This window comes from Eulemur rufifrons, chromosome 18 (genome assembly GCF_041146395.1).
Source record: "Eulemur rufifrons isolate Redbay chromosome 18, OSU_ERuf_1, whole genome shotgun sequence".
NCBI lineage: Eukaryota > Metazoa > Chordata > Mammalia > Primates > Lemuridae > Eulemur > Eulemur rufifrons.
In genome coordinates, this window is record NC_091000.1 from 32,579,893 (window position 1) to 32,603,130 (window position 23,238).

The window sequence follows — 23,238 nt, forward strand, 5'->3', positions numbered from 1 at the left end:
CGGTGGGTACACAGCGTGGCAAAAGAGGAGTCCATAAGGAGGGGACACTGGAGAAGCAGGTTGGGCCAAGCTGCGAAGGGCTTTGGGGCTGTGCAAGCAATTGCCAACAGAGAGCCACAGAGGGTGATAACATGATCCAATCTGCTTTTTAGGACTACCCTGGAGGCAGCAAAGGCACTGGAGGGGAAGTGGGAGAGACTCGCAGCAGAGAGACAGGGTCAGGAGGCGCAATAATCTAGACAAGAGATGAAGGAGGTGTGCCATCCTCTCCGGCAGTGAGACTGGGGCTGGAGGTGCAGACGTGAAAGATTTCTGAGGCAGAAACGGTGGCATTTAGTGAGTGCCTGGATGTAGGAGAGGAAGGATGTAAGGAGAGGCAGGGGGCAAGGCTGATTGGTGGTTTCTAGATGTGGAGACTGTTAATTCCTAAGACCAGAGTACGAGAGGAGGGGCAGGTAGATGCAAGCAGACAGGCTCCCTCATAGAAAAAGCCATTAAAGGACTGTGGTACCTAGAGTGCTTAAAAAAAAAAAAAGAAAACAAAAAACAACAAAACTACCTATACTACTTTCTGACTACCTTTATCACTTTATAACTGACTGAATACTACTGTACACACAAAGAGTAAGCAATCTAACAAATCATTATTCTGTCTGGATAAGTATTCTTTAAATACATGAATCATTTACTTCTACATAAAAAAATTGAATCATTTAGACACAGATTTTTTTTTGTCCAAATGTTTTAAGCCAATAGGGACATTTCCAAGATCTATCTACTAAGAGGAGAATGTATGAGCCACAAGTTATAAGAAATTATTTTCAGAACCAAGAAAATAAGTATAGATTTAAACTAATGCTATCCACAGCTTAAACTCTGTAGTGATGAGTAAAACAGGTAGATTTGGTTATACCACAAGACAAACCATATCCCTTAGTGATCACAGAATTCTCACTCATTTGTTCTTTCACTCACTCATCTGACACATATTTATTGAGCATCTGTGGTCTGGGAATGTGATTGTAAAAAGAACAACTGTGGTTCCTACACTCATGAAGCTTACAGTCTAACGGTGGAGATACCCAGTTAACAAGCAAACAAAACATGAGTACATATTGTAAGAAAAGCCAAGAAAGGAGTCAAGCAAGGTGTTGTAATGACGACATATACATCAGGGACGTGTACATCTGATATACGGTTCAAAGAAGGTATGAATTAAAGAGTCAAATGAGAAATGAGCTGATACGGGCAAGTGGGCAGCAAGACATTCTAAACAGAAAGAACAAGCAGGGAACAGGGAAAGCCAGAGAGGCTAGAGGTAGAAAATCTGGCAGAGGTTAGAGAGGGAGGCAGGGATGTAATATTTATTAGAATCCCTGTTATGTGATCAGCATTGTGGGAAAAGTTTTTTTCCAGTATCACTTTATATTTAATTAAATGCTATTCTTTGAGTGCTTTTCAATCCTCCCCTTTTAAGTTAAATTTAGTCCCTTTTCTAAGTATAAAAGAAAAAATTTTAAAAATAAATGCATGTGTGGTGGATGTGGTGGTGTGCCACCCAGATCCATCTCTCCGGGAATGAGGTGCTTATATGCACAGCTATGGGAGTGCTGGCTGAATCAAAGAGCTCAGTTGAATTACTCTTTGGGACTTGCCCTCAGCCTAAGATGGCAGACTCCCTCAAGGTCACACCCCTCACAGTGGGTAGGAGGGAAGCCAGCATCTAACAACTGGCCAGTGCAGGAATATAGAGACCAGATGCTCTTGCCTTAAGGCAGGACAACTCCAAGGGGTCACTCCAGCTCCAGAGCTCCCCAGGGATCTACCGAGGTCTTTGCTGGGACTACATCATCTCCATCCTACCTTCTTCACTCCCCCAAAGGTGTTGATCTCAAGGTTACTCCCCAACAAATTTCCTGCATAAAAACCTCTGTCTCAGAGTCTATTGCTCAGAGAATCTGACTTAAGACTGCATGTAAATAGTACAGGTCTATACATATATAATTTTTATAGTCAATATTTCAAAGAGTTGTTTCCAGTTCTATATTTGCAGGGGATTTGATGATGATGATGATGATGATGTTGATAGAAGGTATACAGCACTTACCAGTGTCAGGCTCTATGTACATGCATGTCATTTAATCCTCACAACAACTCTTTAAGATAGATACCATTATCATAATATTTAATAAATTATCAACCTGGAGCTAGGAAGATTAAATAACTTGCCCATAGCCACATAGTTAATAAAAGGCAGAACCAAGTTCTAGTTGCTCTTAAACTAAAGTCTGTGCTCTTAGCTATCCTAACATACTGCTTTCCCAAGACTCCCTCCTTTTAGTTGTATGTTAAATTCTATACTCCATTACTGTAGCATCCTATGATTTTAAAGAAAACAAAAAACTCTTGTTTTAAAATTTGTATGCTAATCATTAAATTATATGCTACTATTAACTTGTTATAAGCTAAAACAGAAGAACTTCTATTAGTACAATTGAATAAGAATGAGAAAGGAAACTCTAAATTTTCTAAGATCCAATTGTAAGAGATAGTTGGATTAAATGTTTATTTCATCAATTACATGATTACAATTATAACTGTTGTTGGAGGGGTCTACAAAGAAGCCAACCAAAGACAGATGCTTGTTCCCCAAAACGGTCACAAACACAGATCTTATCAGAAGTTACAGAATAAGGTAATGATTTGCTACATGTTTTCAAGGTAGCTACACAGCTACAAAGAAGAGAGAATAGATTTTAAAAGTCAAGATTCTCTGCAGGGGCCCCTATATACAGATAACCACAAAATAGATTAATATTAATTTAAAAAATTAAAAATGAGAATATTGTGATTTATGAAACCTTGTGCTTTCAGTCTTATATTTTCATTTAATTGTCTCCTCCCTCTGAATATCCTTTCTATCAATTGCCTTGACTTTATATAAGATTTCACAATTAGATCTATAAATAGATCAGATAGAATTGGAGACCTTACCTGTCCAATAATGAGAGGAACCACAACAGTCATAAAAAGCTGAGAAAAAATAGATGTAAAAGGCACAGAAGAGGATGATCCAAGCTGCAAAACAAGAAAATAGGAGTTGGAATTAGTTTGAATCAGTTATCAAATATCGGTGTTAATTAAATAATTCCATAAATGAGTTCTCTTACATGTATTCATTCTCTCAAATTTGGTAGCTATCTACAAAGAGCAAGTGAAGTTACCTCTAATCTTCTAAATTCAACACACAAAAAACCTGCTAAGTATTTTAATATATAATTTTTATGGGGAGACTAAGATTTAAAAAAAACTATAATCAATTTAAACTGCTTATTATTAAATACATTTCTGAATAGTAAAGTCATTCTGTGTTCATACTGTCTATAATCATATGGCATGATATTTCACCTACAATCATAGTTTATATGATTTTTATTTCACCTGTCTGAATATATCTAAAATAAACATGTCTCACTCTTTGATCAAGATAACATTTTTATTTACGCAAATGAACTAGTTTCTAACCTTTCTACTCCTTCAAAACAAAGACAGTGAATCTCAGATCCTTTAGAATGTAATCTTACACATGGTCTAGCAAATGGGAAATCCTGAAACATAACTTATTTTTCAACTTAAAATATCAATATTCCTTTCCTAAATTTATAAGACTTAACACTGTTCATAATTCCTATTTTTCTCCTTCCCATTTTTTGATTCTTTCTTTGCTAACAATTGCAATCCCTGCCTCATAAAGATTTTATTTACTGCAGCATAAGAGTGTTTATCAGAGGAACAGTAATACATTCACGTTAGCCTCAATCACCATGAATTGCTAAGACTTCCCATTAATTTTCTAACGTTTCTCAAAACCTCCTCTGGTTTTCAAACCTCTCTGGACAAACAATACCCTGCTCCATAGATATTTCTGTATTTCATGAGTCCCTTTTGCAACCAGATTCTCCCAAATCATCAATAATTCTCTCCCTGGCCCTTGGAACTTACTTTTCACCTTGCCCCTACAAGAGCAACCTCAACTTTCATGTTTATCTAAGTCTAGTTACACTTGGAAATATCTTTTGGAAAATAATTTTTGTGAAAGGACATTGAGGAGGTAATGAATGAGGGCAGAGAATGTCAAATAAAACAAATATTCAGATAAATTAAGTCGATAGCTCTGAATGAAGTGATACGGGATCATTGTTTTCACTCATTTCTGGATGAATGGCTTACCAAAATCTTTTCTCCATTGTGCTGTATTTTTTAATATTCTGTCTCCCCTCCCTAGCCCCAACCCACATTCAATCAAAGTGCCAAGAATGTATGTCTTTCCCGTCAGTGGCCCTGTGTCCATGTAATACTAGCTTCAACACTGACTGCTGGCTGTCACTTTAACCCATAACAATTGGTGGCCTCTAGCCCTTTTCCTCCATAACCAATATAAACTAAATGAAGAGAATCAGGCAGAAAAAGTGAAATTGGTGAAAAACAGAGACAGGATCTCTGGTGTGTTAAATGTCACATGGCTGTTAGATGTTTCTTTTTTATGCAAAAGTATTAAACGCTAATAATTATACCCTATTTTATAGCATCGATGTCTTTGAAGCACATGGTACTTAACAAATATATTCTCTCCACAAATATTAACCCTATGGATGTTCCCGGTTCAAGGATTAAAATAAAGAAAAAAACACATTTTACAGAGAAATCAAGGTACTAGATGAATAGAGAACTAAACTTTCAAAAACAGTGTTTTCAAGTTCAAAAATGTCCAGCTCCACACTCTATTCGCAAGGTTGACAGTGTTTAGAGACAGACAGCAGGATTCAGAATTACAATCTTCATGTAAAAGGTGACAAATCCTGCTTGGAATCTCATGAGTGATCTCATATATCCCTGGCTCCTCTTTCTATCTCCACTTTATTAATGTGTTTTAAAAAATTTTAAATCAATAACCATGTCAAGCTATATTCCCTCTGTAAGGCCCCCAAAATAAAGAAAAAAAAAATCCATTTCAAGTTTGATTTTTAAAAATACTATGAATTTTAATTCCTCCATCCTTCCCATAACAGACCATTGGCATGTTCAAGATTTGGAAAACTCATGTTCCTAGAAGACAGTGAAATGAGGCCATGGGTTGAAGAAGAGGTTGTCTGTGATCTCCAAGGTCCCTTTGTCCTCTAGAAGGCCTATGATCTCTCGTCCCCTTGATTGGGAACACAGGTTAGAGCAGCCTTCCTCCGAGACCCTGTCAGAGCAGAGACTGAAGCAATCTAACCAGGGATGTAATTAACTGGGTACAAGAAGCCAGATGAGGTATGGCAGAGATGCTGGGGAGGAAGTCCTGCAGGACGGCTCCTTAGAAGTGGCCCTGAAAGGCAGGAAACCTCAGTACTGGAGTCTAATTTGGCATAAGTCCTTTCCTTTGAATTGGCCACTAGACCTGTTGCTGTGGTCAGTGTGAAGATGCAACAGACCCTTAGGGAAGTTTCTGATGCTATGAAGTATGCCCTGGCATCCATAAGACAGAACAGCAAGCATCTGGCACAGGGCAGCTTATGAGAACATGACTAGGAAAGAACCAGACCCAATCATTTTGTATGCGGAATTGATTTAACTAAAGCAGAAGGGAGTATGCTGCCTTGGATATTTGGTTCTTCATATTTTAAGGAGAAAATACTGTTCTGGCTTCTATTGTAAAGACCAATGTATTTATAAAAGCATCAATAATTTGTAGCTAAAGTCTGCAGGTACAGAATAAGCTTGTATGAAGCAAGTGCTCTGGGCTTCACTGAGCTACCCTGGCAGATTTAGACTAATATGTCTCCTACTGCCAACCCACACTTTAAGATACAGCACATTAAACAAACAATCCAGTCATTGGCTAATTTCTTGCCAGAATATGTAGTACTTTAAAGCAGAAAACTCCCCATGAGGTTGGCTTGTTTGTTTTACCATCCTATGCTGAGGCGAAATGATTCACAAAAATTCAGTGTGCATGAATTTAGGATCTTTGTGTTCAATTATCCAAGTAGTTACTGAGTGCTTCCTGTGAACCAGGGCATGTTCTAGGCCCTGGGGTTACAACAGTGGACAAAACACAAAACCCCTCCTCTCCAGGAGCTGCTTTTTAAAAATTGAGGTCTGTGTGCCTGCCTGCCCATCACAAATACACACGTAATCACTCCTGTCTCTGGGGTGTCGTTTCTCCCACTTAAAACTGGAAAAGTTCTAGTGTTTTTCCAAGACACAGTTCAAGCATTACTTCTGCAGGAATTCTTTCCAAACCCTCCTCCCCAACTGCGATATTGGCCACGCCCTCTGTGTGAAGCACTGTTCCCTGTGTCGCTGATGTACCTATCAGAATCCTAGGCTGTTCCCAGGAGACTGCGTGCTCCTGAAGGTTGGGACACCATCTTATTCACGTTTATATTCCCTGTACCCAGCAGAGTGACTGTGCTGCATCTAGGGCAGTGGTTCTCCAACTTTAGCCCATCAGAAACACCTAGAGGGCTTATTAAAACATAGATTGCTTGGCCCCACCCTCCGAGTTTCTGATTCAGAATGCCTGGGAGGGTGATGGCAGTGGGAGAGGGTGGTAATAATTTGCATTTCTAACCAGGTCCCAGATGCTGCTGCTGAGTTGGGGTTCATACTTTGAGAACCATTAATCTAGTACATCATTGGTGCTCAACAAATGTGTGTCAGTTAGTGAATGACTACAATACACGGGTAGAAAAAGCTTGTCAATGTTTTCTTTCCATCCTTCTAACTTCATTCAGGCAAGTTACAGAGCCCTACTTAGTTCACAGACCCAAGAAAGGATCCTTAGCCTGGTCTCCCACTCAACTGTCTCCTATGATTACAACCAATGTTTACTGTGCGCGTTTACGTGCCAGACACTGCTTCACACGCTGAATGCCTGGTGCATAACTGAATCCTCACAGCAACCCTTGAGGTGGGTCTTATCATTACCCCCATTTTCACATGAGGCAACAGTGGCACAGGGCAGTAAAATAACTTGGACAGAGAGGTCGCCAGAGCCTAGAAAGTAACCGAGCCAGGATCTAAACCAAGAAAGGCAGCTCCAAAGCTCCCCTTTTTTGCCTCTGTGACAGAAAGCAAGGGTGTGGGGACGGGGCTGCACGGAGATGAGGAACTGGGGGGCCAGGCAGGAGCAAGAAGAGGTAGGAAAAATAAGAGAGAAAAAGTGGGGTGGGGAGCTTGATAAGAATGGTTGATAGGTGCAGCCTTCCTCAGCTGGGGTTCCGGATTTGAACCACAGGATATAGATAGTTATTGGGTGACCATTTTCTCAACTCTCTCAAGGATGGTACAGAACTAGTACCAGAGTAGATGCATTAGAGTCAAGTTAATTCAATTCACACAATGGATGTGAATTAAGGACATTAGGGCTTAAACTCTCTATCCTGGCAGAGAAAGGCTGAGTGGAAGCAGGATTGATTGCTATCAATCCATTCATAGAGACTATTTCATTTGGAAAGAATCTGGGGGTCCAGCTGGTAAAATATCATGGGGAAAAACTAACTAGACTCAGAAAGACAAGTAAGTAACAATTCTTGACGAAGAGCCATTGGCTGTCTGTAGAATCATAGCTATCAACCTACAGTTAGAAAACAGATGGTGCATTTTAAATCACTCCTGTAAGTGAGCTGACCTGTAAATTGTCATTAATGCACCAGTTCTTCACTTGCTCTGCTGTGTAATCCGCCTTTTATCTCCTATCAGAGAAATCCATTAGCCACAGGCATCTTCACTATTTGTGTCTCTTCTCAGCTATTAAAACATTATTGTATTAAATAATTCACCCTTGATGATTGGTCCTTGATTTCATTAGTACTACATTCAGGGAAAAATAAGAATAGATATTTACAGTTTATATGTAGATGATAAATGTTAAATCATTTTTTTTTTTTCTGCTAGAAAATCAGGAAGCAACAGCTTCAGAGGTAGAGGAAGATTTTCTCCCTTCCTGCCCAACTTACACAGAGCCCAGCCCTGGGGGAAAGGAGACGGAGGAAGGGACTTTCTTACTATTGCATCTAACTTTCTTGTACCCACACAGAGACACTTATAAATACCCACAGATCTTTCCTGACACAAAGACAAGCATTTATACAGAAGGGAGAGTCTCCCCAGACCCCAATCCCTAAAACTTTTCCAGAATTCTATCTTTCCCCACAAACTATAGTTCAGCCTTTCTTTCATTCCCTGCTGCCCCTTCTCTCACAGGGATATATGCAAACTAAACTGATTACTTACACAAAATTTATAAATGAAATGTATATCAGGTGACAGACTCAATGTAAAAATGACTGATTTTTATCAAACTTAGGAAGATGCTAGTTGAACAGCCATACGCATTCAGTTGCATGCATCAGACTAAAATTGTGTTCCTGCATAGAAAGTATATAATTAGTAGAGGAAATGATCTTTTTATATCTAAATGCATGGTCTTTTTCCTTCTCCGAGAAATGAAAAAACAAAATAAGCTTTAAAAGATTCTTTTAAAGGCAAAAAATTATGTGAAACATGGCTTCACCTTTCTTTTTTATTTATATGCTAGTTTATCTTTCTTTTTCAGTTTTATTGAGGTAAAATTGACAAATAAAAATTGTATCTATTCAAGGTATACAATGTGAGGTTTTGATATGTGTATACATTGTGATATGATTACCACAATCAAGCTATTTAACATATCCATCACTTTACATAGTTACCTTTTTGTGGGGGTGGTAAGAATACTTAAAATCTACTCACTTAGTAAATTTTAATTATGCAATATATCATTATTAAGTATAGTCACTATGCTATACATTAGTTGTCTAGAACTTATGCATCTTACAAGTTTGTGTCCTTTGACCAACATCTCTCCATTTTCCCAGCCTCCCAACCCCTGGTAGCCACCCTTCTACCCTCTGTTTGAGTTTGACTTTTTAGACTCCAAATATAAGTGAGACCATGTAATATTTGTCTTTCTCTGTCTGGCTTATTTCATTTAACATAATGTCCTCCAGGTTCATCCATGGTACGTGCTAGTTTAAAACGTAAGATGAAAAGGTTACCTTCTAATAATATTGATGGAAACTTAATGTGTGCAATCGTTGTTTCTGGTTACTCAGACCATTCAGACTGTTTAGTGAAATGTGACAAAATGAACTGTGGACTGTAAATTGGCTTATCCTAACCCAAGAGGAAAGCTGTGGGGAGATGAAACTTCTAGGACATGCAGGGCTGGAGGCAGAGATACTCAGGCATCTAGGAACAAACTTTGCTCCCTATTTTCTAACCAAAGGATTTGGTCTTGTCAATCTGGGGTTTGGTTCAGGAACCAAGGAGCTTGCTATTGTGAAATACTCTCTTCAGCAGAACAAATGCCGAGTTCCTCCAGCTTGCATACCAACAGGCAAGGGTGTGGCCAGGAATCAGTGTCTTTCTGACTGGGCTGGACCCCACCTGCTCAGGGAGCACTGTAGTCGTGGGTGCTGGAGAGGGAACCAAAGGGCAAGGGGAAAGCCAAGCTAAGATAGTGACCCCCTCCAAGTGCACTTTGTGTCTCTACCTCACTTCAGTTAAGTCTGAGAAGTCCCAGACCAGCAGTGGCATTGGCCTCTCTGGGTCAGTGGTCCTTAATGGTGGAGGGAGTGTATCAACGTTGCCTCCATCACCTCTGGAGTATTTGAAAACTGCCTACCAGGGTGCTTCCTCTACCTCAGTCAGAAGATAAGCTACTTTCAGCTTCAGGAGATTTGTCTTCACTTGCAGTGTACAAGATGGAGAAATTGGCTCAGTGTGAAGCAACTTTGGCGATCAAATGGCTAGTTTCTTTTTAAGTGCTTTATGTTTTATCATTTTATACATATCACATGTGTGACCATTAATTATGCAACCATAATTGGAAACAAATCATAAAAAGTAGAGTATTGTACATGACACTAATAGCTGTATTCATTGTTTTTGTTTATAGTGAGATAAAAAGTCGAAGAACTTTCTATCACCGGCAGCCAATTACTAGGGAAACTTGTTGCCTTGAAAGCTGCCCCCAATCTCTTTCTCTAACCTGGAGATCTCTCTTCTATGAACTCCTATTAAATTCAGTTTGAATCACACAGTTTAGCAGTTGATTTTTCCTCTAAATTTCTTCCATATTCTCCATTCCTGTTGCCCAAATAAGTTTTACGTTTCTTCCAGGCAATTATCATGCCTTAGTCATTTTTGTCTTATATATCTTACCTAGGGTATAAATGTTCAGGAAAAAGTAATTGCATGCTGATAATACAACTTAAACTGTGTCTCCAAAGAGGCCTGCTTTGTAAGCATGATCTGGAAAGAAAATTCTAGGGGAGGCAGACTCAGGCAGAAAGTGCCTTGTGTTCTTTACCAGTTGTGCAGTCTCAACTGAGTTACGAAACCTCTCATCTCTATTACATGCTGCTGAATAAAGATCATAATAATGGCTCTAAACATAGCGTTAGTGATAAACCACATCACAAGGAAGATATGCAAGTTTTTAAGTGATGTTAGACATAACAGAGAATGGGAACCGTACAAATGAAAAAATCTGAAGTAAGCAGAAGATCCCTTGAGAAACATGAGAAGTTTCCATCTACCTTCTCATTCTCCTCAAATTAAAAATTTTCTTTCAGTATACAATTTATTATAAAAAATACTTCAATTTAATGAAATGTTTTCTTTATTACTAATCTCCTTTGAAGTGTTATGGTACTTGTGATACTTAAAATTTCTATCCTGAATTTTAACTATCTGTGCATGTATCTGATTTTCTCTATTAAACCATAAGCTCTTTAAGGGAAGGCTCAATGTCAGACTAATCTATGTAATATTCACAGTGTACAGTAGGTACTCAAACATTGAATAAAAAATGGATATTTTATTTAATATTATTGAAAAAACTGTCACTTATTTTTCACAGCAAATAAAAGGTAAGATTTTATGAGTCAGGTTGAGTTCCTAACCTTCTAACCATTCATTTATCATTTGAACCATTCTAATTATTCACTGCTCATCCACCTTTCTGTTGCCCTGCTTCCAACAAATATTTATTGAACACTTGGCATTGGAGAAAAGGTAACAAATAAGACATGTATGACTCCTGGCTTAGTAGAAGTTAAAATCTAGCAGATAGTTACCACTTGTAACATTGTTTCATAAGGAAAATTAGTACGAATTTACAAGTACAGTTTTTAAAGCTAGACAAGGCCTTAATTTATCCTCACAGATAGAAACTCCATGGACTGAGGTATATACACTGACAAACAAAAAACCAAAAACCAATAATTCCTGCCCTTGCCAAAATAAGAGGTATGTTATCAAGATAGTTGAGGTAATATACATAAAAGTACTTTGGGTCTGCTATGATCTGAATGTTTTTGTCCCACCAAAATTCGTATGTTGAAATCCCAACCCCACAGGTGCTCGTATTAGGAGGTGAAGACTTTGGGAGGTGATTAGGTCATGAGGGTGGAGCCCTTGTGAATTAGTCCCCTTAGAAAAGAGGCCCTAGAGAGTTAGCTTGCCCCTTCCACCACGCAAGGACACAGCAAAAAGGAGCGTCTGTGAGCCAGAAAGTGGGCCCTCACCACTCACTGAATCTACCTTGATCTTGGACTTCTCAGCCTCCAAAACTGTGAGAAATAATTTCTGTTGCTTATAAGCCACCGAGCTTATAGTATTTTGTTACAGCAGCCTCAGCAAACTAAGATAGGGTCTTAGGAGCAAAAGGTGATATTTTAGGAACAGTTTCACTGTTCTCACTGTAAGCTGTGGTAAGCACTGGATTCCCTTACACGCAAGGTTATAAAATTATAGGTTATATATGATTATAGAATCCTAAAGTTTTAAGTATTAAGACTCAATTCATCATTATTAAGATCTGAACCAGCTAGACTGTTGCTGCATTTCAGATGAGTGCTTTCGCAAAAACTTGTGCTTCCTGGGATTATTTTCTATTTTTCTCTAATGAAGTGTCAAATTTAAATAACTAACATTTGCATGGTTCTTTACAGTTTACAGCATGCTTCCACATCCATTAATTAATTTCATCTTACCATAATCCTCCTTTTACAGAGGTAAAAACTGAGGCTGAGAAGCGTTAAAGAAAATCTACTGTTATACAACCGGTACTGGCTGCAAATTAAACCAAGATTTCATGCCTTTTCACTATACCATGCTACCTCTCTACAAATAGAGCGTGAGGGGAAAATGAACTCAGTCCCTTCAAAGTGTCTTCATAATAAAGAAGGTGTCCCTGAAGGTAGAGCATGTAACAAGTAAACACCAGTATTTGTAGCTCCAACACAGCTTTGTGGACAGATATATCCATTCATTTGTCCAATCATGCATTCAAAAAATGTTTTTGAGTGGCTTCCATGGCCAGATGCTATTTGGGATATTCGGATTAAAACAGTGACTCAAACAGATAAAGTCCCTGCTCTCTTGTGATGCTTACATTCTAGTTGAGGAAGATAGATAAACAAATTAACAAAAGATTAAGATGTCATGTGATAAATGCTGAGAGGAACGTGTGATGGTTAATTTTACACATTCATTGGGCTAAGGAATGCCCAGATAGCTGGTAAAACATCATTTTTAGGGTGTTTCTTGAAGAGATTAGCATTTGAATTGGCAGACTGAGTAAAGACGACCTGCCCTTGCCAATGGGGAAAGGCATTGTCTAATCCACTGAGGGCCAGAATAAACAAGAAGAAAGGCAAATTTGCTCTCTCTTCTTGATCTGGGACATCCACCTTCTCATGCTTTTGAACACTGGGGCTCTTGGTTCTTGGGCCTTTGGACTTGGACTGGGACTGAGAGCTATACCCGTGGCTTCTCTAATTCTCAGGCCTTCGAACTTGGACTGAATTATATCATTGGCTTTCCTGTTTCTCCAGCTTGCAGATGGCAGATGGTGGCACTTCTAGGCCTCCATAATTGTGTGAGCCAATTCCCATAAAAAACTCTCATATATCTGTATCTATATATCTATATCTATATCTATCTCCTCATGGTTCTTTTTTCTGGAGTACCCTAAGATAGAACGATTAAGCATGGTAGGTTGGAGAGAGTGATAGAATATATTATTTCATATGAAGTAGTCAGGAAAGATGTCTCTCCTAAAATGACATTTGACCAGAGACATGATGAGAGAGAAGAAGGGAGCCATGCAGACATTCAGGGGAAAAATCCAGGCTGAGCCAACAGCACATGTAAAGACTCTGAGGACGGCCCTTGGTGCTGTTGATTATCCCACTACGTTTGCTCATTCTACTCCCTCTTCACTCTCCCGACTACTTCACCTCTTCTCACTTGTCAAATCTCCAACACCTCCTTGCCTTTCTTGTCCTCCATCACTAAGTTTACTTCCCATTTCACTGAGAAAAAATAATCAGAAGAGAACTTATGCAAGCTCCTATGGTCCCGTCAACCAATTTACTTGCATCTCTCCCCATATACCAGGACTTCCCTCCTGTTACTCTCTGTGTTTAGGAGGCCACACTTTCCCTTTATGCACTGGAGCTTACTCAATGACGTGTGTTCACAAATTTTCCCCTCTATAACTGCATTAATTCTATTGGTATGAATATGCTACTAATTTTCCAAACTTAAAAAAAAGAATTTTCTCTTGATTTTTTTATTAGCTTTATGACTGCCTCACTTTCTGCATCCTTTACAGTAAAGTTCCCCAAAAGAGTTATTAATTATCACTGTCTTTAACTCTTCTTCCTCCATTCTTTCTTGAACTCACTCCAGTCAATGTAGAATGCAAATATTTTCTCCCAAGTAATATTCATCAGGTGCTGGTCAGGTGGGAGGGGGTGGTGGGGGTGGGTAAACTCACAACTAATGGGTGGAGTGCACTGTATGGGGGAGAGGCATGCTTGTAGCACTGGCTTGGGTGGGGCAAAGGTATTATAGGTAACCAAAATTTTTGTACCCCCATAATACTCTGAAATAAAAAAAAAAAAAAAGAATTCAGAGGGCAGGATATTGGAAGGATCCTCTACCTGAATTTTGAAAATACCAAGAACTAGAAATATGTGCTGTGAAAAAGAAAACAATGTGAAGATGCTAACATTTTTTGGATCATAGTGACCTGGGGTTCTATCGATAATTACAACAAAGAGGAGTAGCAGGTGGTATAGTTGTGTTGTCATAACCTTCAAAGGAACCAGAGGATTTTATGGAGAGGACATGGGAGATGATCTGGAATTGGTAATGAGGCACTAGGAAGACACCTTACCCCATTTCAAGGCTCAGTGACATGAAAGATGCCTGCAGCAGAAACATGAATCAGAGGACAGGTTTCAGTTGGAGCAAGAAAGTAAAGGGGACAGTCTTAGAAGAGGTTAAAAATACAGGGTACTAATATTCCATCAGCAGAAATGGCCTTAATTAGCTACTGTGCCTGAATACTGCAAAATTTCCATTTTCATGGTGTGAGAAAATAAGACAATACAATTTCCAGGGGTCATGTTTGTTTCTTAGGCTTCTATAACACAGCCCACAAACTGTGGCAGCTTAAAACAACAGGGATGTATTGTTTCACAGTTCTGGAAGCTATATGTCTGCCATCAAGCAGAGCTATGCTCCCTCTGAAATCTGCAGGGGAGAATCCTTCCTCATCTCTTTCAGATTCTGATGTTTGCCAGTAATCCTTGGTGTTCCTTGGCTTGTACATGCATCACTCTAATCTCTGCCTCCATTGTCATGTGGAGGTCCTCCTGTGTGTCTCTGCCTCCTCTTCTTACAAGGACACCAACTATGTTAAAGGCCCATCCTACTCCACTATGTCCTCATCTAACTAATTACATTTGCAATGACCCTATTTTCAAATAAGACCTTATTTTCTGATGTACTGAGGGTTAGGACTTCAACCTATCTTTTGGGGGGAAATAATTGAACTCATAACAAAGGTATTGAGAAAAAAAATAATACATCTTTTATGGAATGTGTTCATATTTTAAGTCATTCAGGTTTTGTCCTGCTCAGTAAATGAGGCTTAGTAACCCCTGTGTTTAAGAAATTCCCATTGTTTATAAAATGCATCACAACCTAAACAGACAAAAAAGTGCAAACACACTATGCACGTGATTTAAAGTCATATAATATAGAAGGATCTATTGATGAGTGTGATGATGCCACTGAACCTATTGGGACAGCCCAGTTGGCTCAGAAGGGAAGCATTAAACTTTTAAGTTGAGGGTCTTGACATCTCTTTCACTATTCTTACCGCTCTATTCGTTTAAAATGTTGAACCAACTAATGCTCACAAGCCTATGAGTCTGTGAATGGGAGAAAGAGATGCCATAATTTTTATCAACTGAGAAAATTTACTGTTATGGCACGTAGATGGGAAGGAGAGGGATAAAAAATATTTATTTGGTTCTTCAATCATGAGCTGAAACAGGGTCCCAGAGATTTCAGCCTCTGAGATACTCAAAAGTGTTACCCCAGGTCTCAGGCCCCTTGTTGCAGCTATAACTTATCTCCTGCTCTTCTTAAATGAGTTACAGGAGTAAGAGTTGTCCTCTCCTGCGATGGAGAACAGGTGGGCTATGCAGCCATTTGCTGGGCACTTACTAGATGCCAAGCTCTATACTAGTTTCTTGACCCACTGCAAGCGGGGACCTCGGACTGGCGGCACACTATGGCCACCGAGGACTGCTCTGGGGTAACTGCCCTTGTAATCCCAGGATTTGGAGAAAAGCACTGATGGATGATTCCAGAATCTCACATTTAGTTTGCAGGTAGGTATATAAGAATTCTTTTCTTCCAAATCAATGCAAATATTCACTTCAGTTTCAATTTAACTCAGTGCAAATTCTGAATCGGTAAAGTCCAAATTCATGAGGTTGTTTCATGTTGAGGAAAGTGATCTGATTATTTGACTCTTCTTACCTTGCCATAATGGAGCCAGCATTTCAGAAGGGAGGGTAAGGCTGAGGTTTATTACTTGAAGATAATGTCTTTCATGAAAGATGCAGAATCCAACTGTTTAGTAGTATATCTATTCCTTTCTATTTCCTACACAGCTGGTAAGAAATGAAGTCCCTCACTCTATTACTCTAATTGAATTCCAACTTGGGTAATTATACTATAATTAAATAAATTTTCCCCATAGTTTTAATTCACTGATAAATGGTACTAGTCAAACAGCTACATTATACTCCCAGAAACACATCCCCACTACATTTCAGTGATAAGTAGAGTGATTTATATTTGGAAGATTTGTGTATGAAAAAATGCACAGTTCATAAAATATTTTAGGTATCATTCATGATTACATATGCTTTGCTCAGCATGAGATAACATTAATTTCTATTATAGTCTTTCATCTAATTTCTCACATGCTTAGTGCCAAAAGAAATAAGACAGTTAATTAGCATTTCTTGTTTTCAGAACAATTTTTGTTTAGTTAACCAGGAGCTTGTATCTACTTGTAAGCTTTATTTCTAAAGCACATTTCATTATCCCATGGAGACAGAATGGAATAGGTGTTAACTGATTCCCATCCTACAGATGAACAAATCGAGGCAGTCTTCCACAAGGTGAGAAACGGGCTACTATCAGTATCAGCCTTGGAACCCAAACCTCCCCTGCTCCCTGCTCCAAGGCTCTTTCTGTCAAACACTATCAAACACTGGGTCACTATCAATCACTTTAGTTTCACTAATGAGAAAATCAAGAGCAGTACATTTGTGACCTGTGTCACAGGTTATTAATTTATAATAGCTAATGATTTAGCCAGGAGTTTGAGGCCTAATAACTGGGTCTTGATGCTGTTCTTGGATCACAAGACTGTGAAGCTGTTTTGTGTGTGTCTGAGTGTTATTACTTGGCAGAGCTCGAAGACAACAGTTCAAAATGTGGTGCAAAAAAATTCATATTTCAATTTTATTCTAATGACCCCTTTAAGGGGTGTAGATAGCTTTTAATAAAGAATATTAAAGACAACATCAAAATACTCACAAAAAGCAGCAGTAGCAGGGGTGTTATAATGATGCCCTGAAAGAAATAAAAGAGATGATGATCATTTATCAGCCTGGAAATCAGGATATTTTCTTTGCCATTTTAAACTCTGAGGCATGGAAATGCTCATCCTTCTCACTTTAGTTTAATAAAATCTAGGAGATAAAGAAGAGGGAGCCCCAGTCTTGGCTTTCCCTCCCATCATGCCTTAACATCTCTATTACAGTTATTTGTATTTGGCATCAGTAAAAGTACAACCACTGATCTTCCTTAAACTCGTCTTTCCTTTTAAAAGTAAACCTAAGTTCCCTTCCACATTGCACATGTATCACATGGATAAGAAGCTGGTGGCTGGCAAGCTTTCCCACTCCAAGGCTTTCAACTCTAACTTGGATAAAGTGCCCCTTTTTGAGAGAAGACAGGTGGTTTAGTCCCAGTTGGAGTCCTCTCCTGAGCAAAGACCACGTCAGTTGTGATGAATGAGATGCCGTGATTTTGTAACGTGAACGGATCTCCCCTAGGAAATGGGCTGGGATCTCAAAACTCATTTCACTTGATTAGACTCCATGTCTCCATGGTGGAAGGCAAGTCTTTCATCTAATTCAGCCACATAGGACCACCTCAGTCCCTCTGCCTCCCCTAGGCAGAAACGAGCAAAAGATTTGTTTTCTTCGATGACAGGGAACAGTTTGAGGCTGTTGCCAATGAGGCCGGATACCAGCTTTTAAGGTTTCTTGAAGGTAAATCTTTAAAACTAAGTGTTTGAGTTGGGAGTTGAAATGACAGATTTCAGTTTTGGAGCAGCAGATTGATTATTTGCCGGTCTTAGTTCTTCCTTTATCTCTCAACACTTTGTTATGATTTATACAAGAAAAAGCATTTCAGATTTTTATTAATGAATTCTACTTGGAATTTTAAATTTTCAGAGAGTCTGAGGATGTGTTTGTGTGTATTTAAAAGAGAGAGAGAGAGAAAGGAGGAAGAGGGAGGGAGGGAGGGAGAAAGAGAGAAGCACTATACCCAGACAGTACCCAGGATCCAGGCCTGGGACCACTTCATTACTTTTGGAAAAAAGTCCGTTTGGTATTTATATGGAAGTCCTTTTGTCATTACAGTAACTAAATTGTTTTGGATGTGGCTCAAGAGGGACTGGCTTACTTTACATGAACATTGCTACCAGGACTTTCTTGGGCATATACACATGTGAATATCCACAATGCAGATTTGTTTTATTATTAAATAATAGAATAACTGCCTCTTTATTGTGCAAACTTTTACAACTGGCAAAAGGGAATACAACATTTAATTTAAGAATAACTTTCAAATCTACTTATTAAAACATGTATTGTGGCTTATCAACTCCATTGGTGTCTATGAAACAGGTTCTCATTAGTGTCTTTAGGAGAGCTACATGTGCTAAATGCCAAAATAATTTTTAACTTAGAAGGACTACTGTCCTTCAATGACACGGACCATGTTCAGACTTTAGGAGGAGTTCCAAACCTTATAGAGCTATATGGAAATGAATATATCTGTCTGTTTCAGTCTATGTGAGAGCCATCCAATTTCAAGTCAATTTGCTTAAATACTGATTGAACATCCACTTTTTTGCGGGTACTGTGCTCATCACTGAAGATTCAAGAGCAAATACAACATGATCCCACACTTAAACAGCTTATAACCCAGTAAGGGACACTGACTTAGGAACAAAGTTCAATACAGAGTAATAGGAGCTGCTACCACCACTGCTACCACCACCGCCTGTGCACATACATTGTCCAGGGGCCTGAGGATTGACAGCCCCTCAACTGCCACCACTGCCAGTGCCCGTGTGCACCATCGGAGGCCTGCAAACAGGCTCACCCTGCCCACTTCTGGTGCCCGTGCACATTGTCTAAGGGCCTGGGGATTGACACACCCCACCTGCCAGCACCCACACGCACAATCCAGGGGACAGATGACAGGCCAGCCCTACCCGTTACCACTGCCACTGGCACCTATGCACGTCCTGTGGGGGCCTGATGATTGACCCACCTTATTTTCTGCTACCAGTACCTGCACGTACTACCAGGGAGCTTGAGAGAGGTCCACAGCATCTGCTGCTACCACTGCCAGCACCCACAAACACCACCCAGGGTACTAAGAACAGCCCCACCCCACCCACTATTGGCACCTGCAGACATCACCTGAGGGTCTGGGGATCGATCTATCCTGCCTGCCAGTACCCACATGCACCATCTGGGGGCCTGAAGACGGGTCTGCCCTGCCTACCACTGCCACACCAGCGCCCATGCACATTGTTTGGGGGGGCCTAGGAATTGACCTGCCCCTGCTCACCACCACTGGCACCCATATGCACCATGGAAGGGTCTGAGTAGAGGCCTGCTTCACCTGCCACCACTAGCACCCACATGTACCACTCAGAGGCATGGAGACAGCCCTGCTCCACCTGCCACTGCAGCTGCTGGCACCTATGCACATCATCTAGGGGCCTGGGAATTGCTCTGCTCTACCCCCTACCACTTTCACCCTTGCATATCAGTGGTGGGCCTTAAGAAAGACCCACCCACCTCCACTGCTGCAACTGCTGGTGCCCGTGCACGTTGTCTGGATCTGCTATACCCACCACTGCTGGTGCCTACGTGTACCATCTGGGGGCCTGAGGACAGGCCCACACTGCCCTCCACCACTGCAAATGGTGCCCAAGGATCAGCCCATCTGGTGTCACTGTCCCCAGCAACGCCTCACCACAGCCTCCACTAAAAATCACACTCCACTGATGCTGATTATAGCCAAAGAAATCATATGGAGATTATACTACTGTGCCTACACAGAATTGAAGCCAAAGCACCCTACCTAACTGACACAGATAAATCTATAGGAAAAAGTCTTTCCCTATGAAAGTCAATCTATAAAATTGAAAGAAGCAACTGTTACACCAGATGCACATATATCAACATAAGGAAACAAGAAACATGAAAAAGCAAGGAAAGATTACCCTTCCAAAGGAACACAATAATTCTCTGACAACAGATCCTAAAGAAAAGGAAATTTATTAAATGTCTGAAAAAGAATTCAAAATAGTGAAAGCAAAGAAACTCAGTGAGATACAAGAGAACAAAGATAAATGACACCAAGAAATCAGGAAAACAATTCATGATCTGAATGAGAAATTAAACAAAAAGACATCATAAAAAAAGAAATAAACAGAAATCATGAAACTGAAGAATTCAATTAATAAAATAAAAAATACAATCAAGAGCTACAACTATAGATTAGATCAAGCAGAAGAAGTAATTTTTTAACTTGATGGCAGGTCTTTTGAAATAACCCAGTCAGACCAAAAAGAAAAAAAAAAAAGAAAAAACAATAAAAAAGAAGAAAGATGACATGACATATGGAATACAATAAAGTGCCCAAATATTCAAAGTTTTGGATTTTCAGAAGAAGAAAAGATAGGCAAAGGCATAGAAAAGCTATTTAATAAAACAATTGCTGAAAACTTCCCAAGTCTTGCAAGATATAAAGACATAAAGATACAGGAAGCTCAACAATCCCCATGTAATTTCAGCCCCAAAAGGTCTTCTCCAAGGCACATTATTGTCAAACTGTCAAAAGTCAAAGACACAGAATTTTAAAAATAGCAAGACAAAAGTATCAAGTCATATAAAAGGAATCTTCCTCAGACTAACAACAGACTTCTCAGCAGAGATATTACAGGTCAACCAAACCCAAAGTCACACAGCAAATAAATGGCACAGTCTGGACTTGAGCCTGCTTCATCCAATTCTAAATCCAGAACTGACTCCACCATACCAGGGAGCAGATTTCCAGAACAAGTGTCGTTTTCTACAGAATTCTGTTTATGAAATATATGTAGCAATTAGTTGCTGTATGATCTTTGTCTCAAGTTGACAACTGATTCTTAGGGATACTCATTCTGGAAGCCAGAGCACTTTTATCTATGGGGTTTCTGCCTGAATGTGTAGTCACCAACACACAACAGTTTCTTTCCAGCTTTTCCAAGGACTTACAATATTTATTCCTAAAATACTAAAAGTTTCCTGGTGAACAGGAAGTATTTTCTAATTCTGTATTCAGTATTCCTCCTTATTTTCCTCAGAATAGCTGTTCAAGTTTATTAACTAAGACTGAATTATTTTATAATGCTGAAACTTACTTTTCAGTTGTACTGGGAAATAAGTTAGCCATGATATATTCTTTGACAAGAGTGCCACAATTAAGCTTTGGTGAAGTCATCAAATATTATTAAAATAATAATAGCTAACACTTATGTAGTACTTATATGGGATACTGTGGTAAGGACATTATATACATTATTTTATGTAATCCTTACAACAACTCTACGAAGTGGGTACTATTATTATCCCCATCTGTTGGGTAAGGAAGCTGACTAAAGTAGGAAGAGGCAGTGACAGGAATTGAATCTCTCCTTGACTCCAGAACCTGTGCTCTTGAATGGTGTAAACAAAATCTTTGCAATATTAAGCTATTTTCTCAGGGTTTTATTTTAAGAGTAAATCTGAGAGGAGCTTCAGGCTCAGTATGTCTTTTTGATGACATGAAACAAATTGAGAAGCAAGCCTTCATGTCACATGGCTGATACATGTTTTTTAAAGTCAAGTTTTTGCAAGTATCAATGGTAAAAAGGTTGAACTAAAAATTTAAACTGTGTCAGCAAAAATCATTGAAAGCTGGAAAGTCAAACATGTTATTTTCTTTTGGGTACATAAAGCCTCAATTTAATTCCTTGCCTTTCTCTTTCCTAAGTAAATTCTATGCAAATGGGTAAAACTAAACAGGTGGTGGATGAGCACTTCTGGCAAAAGATGTTATCCCCTCATTGCAGATTCAAGGTCAAGACATAGTTTTAGCATCCTTGCAACTGGGATGGTGTATGAAGCTTTCTGATGGCAACACCTGAAGACGTCAAGTCACACAAAGTGACTGGCTTTCATTGTCTCCTGAAAAACTTTCAGAAAATCCATTTATACCTCAATGTGAATGACTGGGTGAATATATTTCAATGACATTAGTGGAAAGGGAAAAAAAAGTGTTAGTTGCACTGAAATACACAAACAAAAAATCCCAAATAACAACAAAAACAACAACAAAACTGTGAGTGTGCTTCTCTCAGCAATAGGACTTATACAAAAGGCAGAAGTGATGTGAACTTATGATATTTTTTAGTAGAAAATGCTACCAAAAAGTTTAGCTGCAACAACTACAGTGATCACATAGATACCCAAACTGACTTCTTAGGTTTCTGTCTCCAGGATATTGCATTAGCTCAGTTTTCACAGAATGACAGAATATCAATTTTGCAGGAATCTTCGAGATACCCCTGTCTGGTCCTCATCTGAAGCGTTAACCCCTCCATTGCCTCCCTCACGTCCTCACCAGTGATGTGAACTGGGCCTGGTGCACCTGTGCCAGGGAACCTCCCAGAGAGAAAACACCCTTGCTCTCAAGGCAAACATCGGCCTGGCTGAAGGTTTCTCGCAAGGGAGAAGCTCTTTCTTATACTGATCCCAAACCACGACCATTACTGCCCTTCTTCCCCTTGAAGCAATTTAGGGCAAGTCTCACCCTCTTTCCTGGTGATGGCCTTTTAACTGATGCTCTTGAATGGTGTAAGTAAAATCTTTGCCCTCTTCAGCTGTTTCCTCAGGGTTATATTTGAAGAGTAATGGTGAAGTTAGCATTTTGGTCCCCACACTCAGCCTTCTTCAGGATAAAAGTCCTCAGTTCCTCCACACTTCCTCTTAGGGTATAGTTCTGAGCCTTCTCTTAGACACACACCCAGATGAATTTAAGGGTCCACAGTACTCACTTAATAAAAATTGACCGAAACTTGGAAATGATGCAAAAAGAGGAGTGCATGTCTTTTTGATGTCATCCTGGAGCACCAACAGGCCAATCTAAAGTTCATTTAACTACCTAGAGGGATACCTTTGTTTGACTTCTATTTATATTTGTTAGGGCCCAGACTATAAGATCATATGTTTATTTACAGAGTTTTTTTCCCCAGTAGAAATGGAAATGATTCCTGGTTATAGAAAAAATAACTACAATGATTATGGTTTTATTGCCATGTGGGCATTGGCCAGTTTTGTTTCTAATTTAGCAAACTTATTTCAGTATGCTTTTCTGATGGTCTATATAAACCCCATTTCTATAATCTTCTCGGAACCAACTTTACCATCCTGT

The 23,238-nt window shown here is 39.3% G+C and overlaps 1 protein-coding gene across 2 annotated transcripts in view; it reads right to left on the reverse strand.

The window, feature by feature from the left end:
- Positions 1-23,238, reverse strand: part of SLC10A7 (solute carrier family 10 member 7) — a 208,712-nt gene that overhangs the window by 46,789 nt on the left and 138,685 nt on the right. For both annotated transcript variants that reach the window (XM_069492941.1, XM_069492940.1), the window contains 2 exons: positions 17,008-17,043; positions 2,995-3,078 (listed from right to left, as the gene is read on the reverse strand). In XM_069492941.1, coding sequence (XP_069349042.1) covers positions 2,995-3,078; positions 17,008-17,043 — 120 coding nt within the window. The remainder of the gene's footprint in view (positions 1-2,994; positions 3,079-17,007; positions 17,044-23,238) is intronic.